This window comes from Pseudophryne corroboree, chromosome 5 (genome assembly GCF_028390025.1).
Source record: "Pseudophryne corroboree isolate aPseCor3 chromosome 5, aPseCor3.hap2, whole genome shotgun sequence".
NCBI lineage: Eukaryota > Metazoa > Chordata > Amphibia > Anura > Myobatrachidae > Pseudophryne > Pseudophryne corroboree.
The window spans coordinates 781,859,752-781,871,702 of record NC_086448.1 but is presented as its reverse complement, the minus strand read 5'-3'; the positions used below and the strand labels follow the sequence as shown (position 1 = coordinate 781,871,702).

The window sequence follows — 11,951 nt, the reverse complement described above, 5'->3', positions numbered from 1 at the left end:
CCTAACTGCCATGTCACTGGCTGTGTTTGAAAAATGACAGTTAGGAGCTGATTGGCTGGCCAATTATCACCCTTTATCCTTTTCCACTCTATTACTTTTTAAGGTTTAATACATTTAGGCCATTGAGCCCTGTTGAAGAAAGAGCGTTATATAAATAAAATTATTAATGCGTGACAAACGTGGTAACACAGACACAAAGCTTTCGGCAGTGAGATAAATCTTTCCAAAAAATATGAGCCAATAAGAAATATGTCATTACATTTCAATATCAAAACAAAACTAATCAAGATACATTTCTGAACACATAATGTAAAACAAACTGCATTCAGGCGCCTCTATATACAGCACAAACCTTCTACTGCACTGTACATGTTATACAGATATCAATATTGATGTGAGCAATTGCGCCCCCTAGGGACCAATGAGGGTAGTGTTTACAAGTCACAGCTTGTTAAAGGAAATGTAATAAAGCTCAATATCCTAAAACAATCCAGGTTTTAAGGATATCTTTGCTTGAGCACAGGTGACTGAATTATTACCTTAATCAATTTGATTTAACCATCTGGGATCAAACATGGATATCCTTAAAACCGGGACTGTAAGGGTGGAGTTTGGGACACCTGCCTTAAAAGGAGGTAACAGTATTTGTCCTTTATCTTATTTTAGTTTGTAGATGCTGTTTTACACCTAACATTTTCTCAAAACATTTGAAATGTCCGTCTTTGAAATATTAAACATTATATACACATACTGTATCCTACTAACTCCTTTTTATGAAATATGCAACATTTACGTGTGGCAATATAGTTATAACGTGTCCGCCGTCTAACAAATTGATCTGAAAACGCCATCAGTGGCAGATTACTGTGATCATAAGCATTGCGCAGCCGTACCACTGACTGCTCCAAAGGGGCGATACAGGATCAGGCACCTGGGCACTGTGTGTAGTGATGTGGCATGTGTATTGCCAGTCTTAATGATAGAGAAGGTGGGATCAGGATTAGACAGGGCTCATACTATTAATAGTGCTCATTTAATTACTGTTCGTAGCCATGATTGCTCTGGTAACAAACATGTGCACGTCCTATATGTCAGTGTCTGGCGCACTGGCATTCTACTGTATGTGCCCATGTCTGGCACACTGGCGTCCTATATGCCCGTGTCTGGCACACTAGCGTTCTATATGCCCGTGTCTGGCACACTGGCATCCTATATGCCCTTGTCTGATGCACTGGCGCCCTATATGCCTGTGTCTGGCACACTGGCATCCTATATGTCAGTGTCTGGCACACTGGCATCCTATATGCGCATATCTGACATACTGGTATCCTATATGCCCGTATCTGGGGCACTGGCATCCTATATGCCCCTGTCAGGCACAGTGGCGTCCTATATGCGCATGTCTGACATACTGGTATCCTATATGCCCATGTCTGCGGCGCAGGCATCCTATATACCCCTCTCTGGCAGTGGCATCCTATATGCGCATGTCTGACATACTGGTATCCTTTATGCCCGTGACTGGGGCACTGGCATCCTATATGCCCATGTCTGGCACACTGGCGTTCTATTTGCCCGTTTCTGGCACACTGGTATCCTATATGCCTGTGTCTGGGGGACTGGTGTCCTATATGTCCCTGTCTGGCACAGTGGCATCCTATATGCGCATGTCTGACATACTGGTATTCTATATGTCCGTATCTGGTGCACTGGCGTTCTACATGTCCGTGTCTGGCACACTGGCGTTCTATTTGCCCGTTTCTGGCACACTGGTATCCTATATGCCCGTGTCTGGGGGACTGGTGTCCTATATGCCCCTGTCTGGCACAGTGGTGTCCTATATGTCCGTATCTGGTGCACTGGCGTTCTACATGTCCGTGTCTGGAGCACTGGCATCGCTGTGGCCGGAACGCTAGAGTATGTTCCGTTCCTGCTTGTGCTGGCGCAGGGCCTGCAGGAAGATCTGCTTCACTTGCGACATCATCTCGTGGTAAATCTTCAGGTCCTCTTCCTTTGTTCTCAGGGTGCTCTGCAGAGCCATCTTCAGGGCCTGATTGTCATCTACCTGTATCGCCAGCCTGAAATATGGAGGCCTCAATCAATATAATATCATCTACAAAGAAACACCGGAGCATCTACTTGTCAGTTGCTGGTTGTTACTGAAGGCGACAGTGCGGGTTACCTGGTTGCCAGTACAGCATTGCTCACCAAGGGCTTCATTCAGACTGGCACACAAGCCCGTTTTGCACACAGATCTTGTGATATTTTGCACTGAGCATGCGCCCAAGCCGAGCGTATGCAACTAAGAGCTACTGCGAGCGTTTCAGTCATATACATCTCGTGTCCACTTGTAGCTGGTTGGGTGGCAAAACGGTGTTCGCACAGAGGTAAGTTGCAGGCTATGCTGAGCTGTGAATACGCAGAGATCTGGCTGACGAATCTCTTGCACCAGGTATAGGGCAGGTGCAGATGGGTGCAGGCAGTAGTGACGGATGGGTGAGGGTGGTGGAGGTGCATAGATGCGGGAAAGGATTTCCATACATGCAGAGCGGACAGCTGGCTAATCTGAGTCAGGCCCTGAATAACTGAGAATACCCCACTGGATTCTGCCATGTACATTTGTTGGGATGTAGCCAAAAGGTTGACAATGAAAATGTTGACTTTCATAATGTCTACATCACAATGTCGACAGGCAACATGTTGACATTTTGATAATGTCGACAAGAGTAATGTCAACATTGTCAGAAATTCGACATTAGGGTTAGGTTGCAGGGGAAGGTTAGTTTTATGCTGCGGGTGGGGGTTTGGCTGCGGGTGGGGAGTTCGGTTGCAGGGTAAGGCTGCGCGAGGGAGATTGGGGTTATGCTACGGGGGGAGGTTACAGATAGGCTGCGCGAGGAGGAGGGGTTGGTGTTAGGCTTCGGGAGAGCTTAGAGTTAGGCCTAGGGGGTTGGTGTTAGGCTGCGGGAGAGGTTAGAGTTAGGCTGGAGGGGGTTGGGGTTAGGCTGCGGGGGGAGGTTACAGTTAGGCTGAGCGAGGGGGGGTTGGGATTAGGCTGTGGGAGAGTGTTAGGCTTAGGGGGTGTTGGCGTTAGGCTGCGGGAGAGGTTTGAGCTAGGCTGAGGGTGGGGTTGGGGTTAGGCTGCGGGAGAGGTTAGAGTTAGGCTGCAGGAGAGTTAAGCTGCGGGAGAGGTTAGAATTAGGCTGAGGGGGGGGTTGGTATTAAGCTGCGGGAGAGGTTAGAGTTAGGCTGAGGGGGGGTTGGGGTTAGGCTGCGGGAGAGTGTTAGGCTGAGGGGGGGTTGGGGATAGGCTGCGGGAGAGGTTAGGCTGGGGGGGTTGGGGTTAGGCTGCGGGGGGAGGTTACAGTTAGGCTGCGTGAGGGGGGGTTGGGGTTAGGCTGCGGGCGAGTTAGGCTGGGGGGTTGTGGTTAGGCTGCGGGAGAGAGAGAGTTAGGCTGAGGGGGGGTCGGGGTTAGGCTGCGGGAGAGGTTAGAGCTAGGCTGAGGGGGGGGGTTGGGGTTAGGCTGCGGGAGAGGTTAGAGTTAGGCTGAGGGGTGGTTGGGGTTAGGCTGCGGGAGAGGATAGAGTTAGGCTGAGGGGGGTTGGGGTTAGGCTGCGGGAGAGGTTAGAGTTAGGCTGAGGGGGGGTCGGGGTTAGGCTGTGGGAAAGGTTAGAATTAGTCTGAGGGGGGGTTGGGGTTAGACTGCGGGAGAGGTCAGAGTTAGGCTGAGGGGGGGTTGGGGTTAGGCTGCGGGAGAGGTTAGAGTTAGGCTGAGGGGGTTGGGGTTAGGCTGCGGGAGAGGTCAGAGTTAGGCTGAGGGGGGGTTGGGGTTAGGCTGCGGGAGAGGTTAGAGGTAGGCTGAGGGGGGGTTGGCGTTAGACTGCGTGAGCGGTTAGAGATATACTGAGGCGGGGTTGGGGTTAGGCCGCGGGAAAGGTTAGAGTTAGGCTGAGGGGGGTTGGGGTTAGGCTGCGGGAGAGGTTAGAATTAGGCTGAGGGGGGGTTGGGATTAGGCTGCGGGAGAGGTTAGAGTTAGGCTGAGGGGGGGTTGGGATTAGGCTGCGGGAGAGGTTAGAGTTAGGCTCAGGGGGTGCTGGGGTTAGACTGCGGGAGAGGTTAGAGTTAGGCTGAGGGGGGTTGGGGCTAGGCTGCGGGAGAGAGAGTTAGACTGAGGGGGGGTTGAGGTTAGGCTGCGGGAGAGAGAGTTAGGCTGAGGGGGGGTCGTGGTTAGGCTGCGGGAGAGGTTCGAGTTAGGCTGAGGGGGGGTCAGGGTTAGGCTGCGGGAAAGGTTAGAGTTAGGCTGAGGGGGGGTTGGGGTTAGGCTGCGGGAGAGGTTAGAGTTAGGCTGCCGGAGAGTTAAGCTGCCGGAGAGGTTAGAGTTAGGCTGAGGGGAGGTTGGGGTTAGGCTGTGGGAGAGGTTAGAGTTAGGCTGAGGGGGGGTTGGGGTTAGGCTGTGGGAGAGGTTAGAGTTAGGCTGACGGGGGGGTTGGGGTTAGACTGCGGGAGAGGTTAGAGTTAGGCTGCGGGAGAGTTAAGCAGCCGGAGAGGTTAGAGTTAGGCTGAGGGGAGGTTGGGGTTAGGCTGTGGGAGAGGTTAGAGTTAGGCTGAGGGGGGGTTGGGGTCAGGCTGTGGGAGAGGTTAGAGTTAGGCTGAGGGGGGGTTGGGGTTAGGCTGCGGGAGAGGTTAGAGTTAGGCTGCCGGAGAGTTAAGCTGCGGGAGAGGTTAGAGTTAGGCTGAGGGGGGGTTGGGGTTAGGCTGCGGGAGAGGTTAGAGTTAGGCTGAGGGGGGGTTGGGGTTAGGCTGCGGGAGAGGTTAGAGTTAGGCTTCCGGAGAGTTAAGCTGCGGGAGAGGTTAGAGTTAGGTTGAGGGGGGGTTGGGGTTAGGCTGCGGGAGAGAGAATTAGGCTGAGGGGGATGGGGGGGGGGGGATTAGGCACTAGGGGGAGATTAGGGTAAAATGCTAGAGGGAGGTATTGGGGTTAAGGCTAGGGAAGAAACCTCACCAGACTGCTGCAGCCGTCAGGAACAGGTAAATCACCCGCTGGGCCACCAGAGACATTTTTTTCGACATATCACACCCATCCCATATAACAGGTCATATAACCATGTTCCCACATGCTTGATGCAGAATGAACCGTCCTGTGAGCAGAAATAGCCCCGTGAGATGACAGCGCAGCCTTACTGTGTAGTGAGCTCCTCTATCTGTGTCTCCAGTGGGACATTGGAGGACATCTCAGAGATCTCATTGAAATTCAGGAAGGATCTGGAGCTGCTGACAGAGAGTCCTGTAGAGAGAATCTGGCGTTAGTCACAGAGCGGATGAATTCACCCATTACATGCAGGACAATACGTGGATTGGAAAGTGACAAGTGCCGGTCACCATATCTGCAGGCTATAAGCAGGAGGTGACAATGGATGACGGATGGCAACGGAGACGGCAGCCAATTCATCCTCATACAACCCAATATACAGGAGTGCGGCTTCATCTGCACAGCCACAGGTTGTCGGTATAAAGTAGTCCTTATATCTCATGGACAGTTACCTTCCCTGACCACTATGGACTCTTACATAAACACTTCCACAATAACTGGGTGGGGCAGGCTTACTGAGTACATACAAATATATATATTGGTAGATGCTCAATTAGCTTAGTGATATCATTCAGGTGCTTGAAAGGAAGGGGTATTTCTAAGCAAGAAAAAATAAGAATTTACTTACCGATAATTCTATTTCTCATAGTCCGTAGTGGATGCTGGGGACTCCGTAAGGACCATGGGGATTAGCGGCTCCGCAGGAGACTGGGCACATCTAAAGAAAGCTTTAGGACTAGCTGGTGTGCACTGGCTCCTCCCCCTATGACCCTCCTCCAAGCCTCAGTTAGGATACTGTGCCCGGACGAGCGTACACAATAAGGAAGGATCTTGAATCCCGGGTAAGACTCATACCAGCCACACCTATCACACCGTATAACTTGTGATCTGAACCCAGTTAACAGCATGATAACAGAGGAGCCTCTAGAAAAGATGGCTCACTACAGCAATAACCCGATCTTTTTGGTAACCATAACTATGTACCAGTATTGCAGACAATCCGCACTTGGGATGGGCGCCCAGCATCCACTACGGACTATGAGAAATAGAATTATCGGTAAGTAAATTCTTATTTTCTCTAACGTCCTAAGTGGATGCTGGGGACTCCGTAAGGACCATGGGGATTATACCAAAGCTCCCAAACGGGCGGGAGAGTGCGGATGACTCTGCAGCACCAATTGAGAGAAACTCCAGGTCCTCCTCAGCCAGGGTATCAATTTTGTAGAATTTTACAAACGTATTTGCTCCTGACCAAGTAGCTGCTCGGCAAAGTTGTAAAGCCGAGACCCCTCGGGCAACCGCCCAAGATGAGCCCACCTTCCTTGTGGAGTGGGCATTTACAGATTTTTTTGGCTGTGGCAGGCCTGCCACAGAATGTGCAAGCTGAATTGTACTACAAATCCAACGAGCAATAGTCTGCTTAGAAGCAGGAGCACCCAGCTTGTTGGGTGCATACAGGATAAACAGCGAGTCAGTTTTCCTGACTCCAGCCGTCCTGGATATTTTCAGGGCCCTGACAACATCTAGCAACTTGGAGTCCTCCAAGTCCCTAGTAGCCGCAGGCACCACAATAGGTTGGTTCAGGTGAAACGCTGAAACCATCTTAGGGAGAAACTGAGGACGAGTCCTCAATTCCCCCTGTCCGAATGGAAAATCAGATAAGGGCTTTTACAGGATAAAGCCGCCAATTCTGACACGCGCCTGGCCCCGGCCAGGGCCAACAGCATGACCACTTTCCATGTGAGATATTTTAACTCCACAGATTTAAGTGGTTCAACCCAATGTGACTTTTGGAAACCAAAACCTACATTGAGATCCCAAAGTGCCACTGGAGGCACAAAAGGAGGCTGTATATGCAGTACCCCTTTTACTAACGTCTGAACTTCAGGGACTGAAGCTAGTTCTTTTTGGAAGAAAATTGACAGGGCCGAAATTTGAACCTTAATGGACCCCAATTTCAGGCCCATAGACACTCCTGTTTTCAGGAAATGTAGGAATCGACCCAGTTGAATTTCCTCCGTCGGGCCTTACTGGCCTCGCACCACGCAACATATTTTCGCCAAATGCGGTGATAATGTTTTGCGGTTACACCCTTCCTGGCTTTGATCAGGATAGGGATGACTTCATCCGGAATGCCTTTTTTCCTTCAGGATCCGGCGTTCAACCGCCATGCCGTCAAACGCAGCCGCGGTAAGTCTTGGAACAGACAGGGTACATGCTGGAGCAGGTCCCTTCTTAGAGGTAGAGGCCACGGATCCTCCGTGAGCATCTCTTGAAGTTCCGGTTACCAATTCCTTCTTGGCCAATCCGGAGCCACGAATATAGTGCTTACTCCTCTCCATCTTATCAATCTCAGTACCTTGGGTATGAGAGGTAGAGGAGGGAACACATACACTGACTGGTACACCCACGGTGTTACCAGAGCGTCTACAGCTATTGCCTGAGGGTCCCTTGACCTGGCGCAATACCTGTCGAGTTTTTCCCAACGGTTTATAATCATGTGGAAGACTTCTGGGTGAAGTCCCCACTCTCCCGGGTGGAGGTCGTGTTGAGGAAGTCTACTTCCCAGTTGTCCACTCCCGGAATGAATACTGCTGACAGTGCTATCACATGGTTTTCCGCCCAGCGAAAAATCTGCCATTGCTCCTGCTTCTTGTGCCACCCTTGTTTGTTTACGTGGGTGACTGCCGTGATGTTGTCCGACTGGATCAACACCGGCTGACCTTGAAGCAGAGGTCTTGCTAAGCTTAGAGCATTGTAAATGGCCCTTAGCTTTAGGATATTTTTGTGAAGTGACGTCTCCAGGCTAGACTATAAGCCCTGGATATTCCTTCCCTGTGTGACTGCTCCCCAGCCTCGCAGGCTGGCATCCGTGGTCACCAGGACCCAGTCCTGAATGCCGAATCTGCGGCCCTCTAGAAGATGAGCACTCTGCAACCACCACAGGAGGGACACCCTTGTCCTTGGTGACAGGGTTATCCGCTGATGCATCTGAAGATGCGACCCGGACCATTTGTCCAGCAGGTCCCACTGGAAAGTTCTTGCGTGGAATCTGCCGAATGGGATTGCTTCGTAGGAAGCCACCATTATACCCAGAACCCTTGTGCATTGATGCACTGAGACTTGGCTCGGTTTTAGGAGGTTCCTGACTATCTCGGATAACTCCCTGGCTTTCTCCTCCGGGAGAAACACCTTTTTCTGGACTGTGTCCAGGATCATCCCTAGGAACAGAAGACAAGTCGTCGGAACCAGCTGCGATTTTGGAATATTGAGAATCCAATCGTGCTGCCGCAACACTACCTGAGATAGTGCTACACCGACCTCCAACTGTTCCCTGGATCTTACCCTTATCAGGGAATCGTCCAAGTAAGGGATAACTAATATTCCCTTCCTTCGAAAGAATATCATCATTTCGGCCATTACCTTGGTAAAGACCCGGGGTGCCGTGGACCATCCATACGGCAGCGTCTGAACTGATAGTGACAGTTCTGTACCATAAACCTGAGGTACCCTTGATGAGAAGGGTACATTTTTTACATGAAGGTAAGCATCCTTGATGTCCCGAGACATCATGTAGTCCCCTTCTTCCAGGTTCGCAATCACTGCTCTAAGTGACTCAATCTTGAATTTGAACCTCTGTATGTAAGTGTTCAAAGATTTTAGATTTAGAATCGGTCTCACCAAGCCGTCCGGCTTTGGTACCACAACAGTGTGGAATAATACCCCGTTCCCTGTTGCAGGAGGGGTACCTTGATTATCACCTGCTGGGAATACAGCTTGTGAATGGCTTCCAAAACTATCTCCCTGTCAGAAGGAGACATTGGTAAAGCCGACTTTAGGAAACGGCGCGGGGGAGACGTCTCGAATTCTAATTTGTACCCCTGAGTATCACCTGAAGGATCCAGGGGTCTACTTGCGAGTGAGCCCACTGCGCGCTGAAATTCATTGAGACGGGCCCCCCACCGTGCCTGATTCTGCTTGTAAAGCCCCAGCGTCATACTGAGGGCTTGGCAGAGGCGGGAGAGGGTTTCTGTTCCTGGGAACTGGCTGATTTCTGCAGCCTTTTTCCTCTCCCTCTGTCACGGGGCAGAAAAGAGGAACCCTTTGCCCGCTTGTCCACGAAAAGACTGCGCCTGATAATACGGCGTCTTCTCATGATGAGAGGCGACCTGGGGTACAAACGTGGATTTCCAAGCTGTTGCCGTGGCCACCAGGTCTGAAAGACCGACCCCAAATAACTCCTCCCCTTAATAAGGCAATATTTCCAAATGCCGTTTGGAATACGCATCACCTGACCACTGACGTGTCCATAACCCTCTACTGGTAGAAATGGACAACGTACTTAGACTTGATGCCAGTCGGCAAATATTCCGCTGTGCATCACACATATATAGAAATGCATCTTTAAAATGCTCTATAGGCAATAATATACTGTCCCTATCTAAGGTAACAATATTTTCAGTCAGGGAATCCGACCACGCCAACCCAGCACTGCACATCCAGGCTGAGGCGATTGCTGGTCGCAGTATAACACCATTATGTGTGTAATACATTTTAGGATATCCTCCTGCTTTCTATCAGCAGGATCCTTAAGGGCGGCCATCTCAGGAGAGGGTAGAGCCCTTGTTCTTACCAGCGTGTAGGCGCTTTATCCACCCTAGGGGGTGTTTCCCAACGCACCCTAACCTCTGGCGGGAAAGGATATAATGCCAATAACATTTTTATCAGTTGTTATCGGGGGAAACCCACGCATCATCACACACCTCATTTAATTTCTCAGATTCAGGAAAACTACAGGTAGTTTTTCCTCACCGAACATAATACCCCTTTTTGGTGGTACTCGTATTATCAGAAATGTGTAAAACATTTTTCATTGCCTCAATCATGTAACGTGTGGCCCTACTGGAAGTCACATTTGTCTCTTCACCGTCGACACTGGAGTCAGTATCCGTGTCGGCGTCTATATCTGCCATCTGAGGTAACGGGCGCTTTAGAGCCCCTGACGGCCTATGAGACGTCTGGACAGGCACAAGCTGAGTAGCCGGCTGTCTCATGTCAACCACTGTCTTTTATACAGAGCTGACACTGTCAGGTAATTCTTCCAACAGTTCATCCACTCAGGTGTCGACCCCCTAGGGGGTGACATCACTATTACAGGCAATCTGCTCCGTCTCCACATCATTTTTCTCCTCATACATGTCGACACCAACGTACCGACATACAGCACACACACAGGGAATGCTCTGATAGAGGACAGGACCCCACTAGCCCTTTGGGGAGACAGAGGGAGAGTTTGCCAGCACACACCAGAGCGCTATATATATACAGGGATAACCTTATATAAGTGTTTTTCCCCTTATAGCTGCTGTATTGTTTATACTGCGCCTAATTAGTGCCCCCCTCTCTTTATTTAACCCTTTCTGTAGTGTAGTGACTGCAGGGGAGAGACAGGGAGCTTCCCTCCAACGAAGCTGTGAGGGAAAATGGCGCCAGTGTGCTGAGGAGATAGGCTCCGCCCCCTTATCGGCGGCCTTATCTCCCGTTTTTTGTGTATTTTTGGCATGGGTTAAATGCATCCATATAGCCCAGGAGCTATATGTGATGCATCTTTTGCCATTTAAGGTATTTTTATTGCGTCTCAGGGCGCCCCCACCCAGCGCCCTGCACCCTCAGTGACCGGAGTGTGAAGTGTGCTGAGAGCAATGGCGCACAGCTGCGGTGCTGTGCGCTACCTTTTTGAAGACAGGACGTCTTCTGCCGCCGATTTTCCGGATCTCTTCAGGCTTCTGGCTCTGTAAGGGGGCCGGCGGCGCGACTCTGGGACCCATCCAGGCTGGGCCTGTGATCGTCCCTCTGGAGCTAATGTCCAGTAGCCTAAGAAGCCCAATCCACTCTGCACGCAGGTGAGTTCGCTTCTTCTCCCCTTAGTCCCTCGATGCAGTGAGCCTGTTGCCAGCAGGACTCACTGAACATAAAAAACCTAAAACTAACTTTTCACTAAGCAGCTCAGGAGAGCCACCTAGTGTGCACCCTTCTCGTTCGGGCACAGAAATCTAACTGAGGCTTAAAGGAGGGTCATAGGGGGAGGAGCCAGTGCACACCAGCTAGTCCTAAAGCTTTCTTTAGATGTGCCCAGTCTCCTGCGGAGCCGCTAATCCCCATGGTCCTTACGGAGTCCCCAGCATCCACTTAGGACGTTAGAGAAAAAGGCATTTGTTTCCCCCAGCACCCTGAATGATAACCGTAACCAGATATAAATTCCACATAATAATAGAATTCAGAGATCTTCGTTACACATATTTGCGCAAATGTGTGAATAAGCCCCAAAGCCGCATCAAGGCGTCTCTATATATTTGGGGTCCCTAGCGCTATATCTAGGTGCAGGGTGTGGCACCCCAAAACACCAGCATAAGCCAGAAAGCCCAGCGTAGCATACCAGTGAAAAAACATACAAATAACAGACGTATGGAAAGGAGGTGCCTCTCGTTATCTGCAGAACACACCTAGAACGTTGACTCTTGGAATATTGGGCCTAATTCAGACCTGATTGTAGATGTGCTAAATTTAGCACATCTACGATCAGCTTCCCTGACATGCGGGGGGAACGCCCAGCACAGGGCTAGTCCGCCCCGCATGTCAGTCCCTGCCCCGCCGCACAAGTACAAAAGCATCACACAGCGGCGATGCTTTTGTACTGGAAGAGTAGCTTCTTCTGCGCGCTGGCAGGGAGCTACTCGTCGCTGTCCGGGTCGGAGGCTGTATGTGACGACATGTAGCCGCCGTGGCCCGCTCCCCGCACGGTCCAGGCACGCCTGCGCTGCCCGGCCCGTGCCCCTAAAACGGCGGCCAAGTGCCGCCGGC

General features: G+C 50.9%; 1 protein-coding gene across 1 annotated transcript in view; it reads right to left on the bottom strand.

Annotated features, from left to right (window-relative positions):
- Positions 1 to 241: 241 nt before the first annotated feature.
- Positions 242 to 11,951, bottom strand: part of CCDC13 (coiled-coil domain containing 13) — an 84,491-nt gene continuing 72,781 nt past the window's right edge. The window contains exons 14-15 of the mRNA XM_063924350.1: positions 5,183 to 5,285; positions 242 to 2,078 (exon numbers count right to left, since the gene is read on the bottom strand). Coding sequence (XP_063780420.1) covers positions 1,913 to 2,078; positions 5,183 to 5,285 — 269 coding nt within the window. The 3' untranslated portion in view covers positions 242 to 1,912. The remainder of the gene's footprint in view (positions 2,079 to 5,182; positions 5,286 to 11,951) is intronic.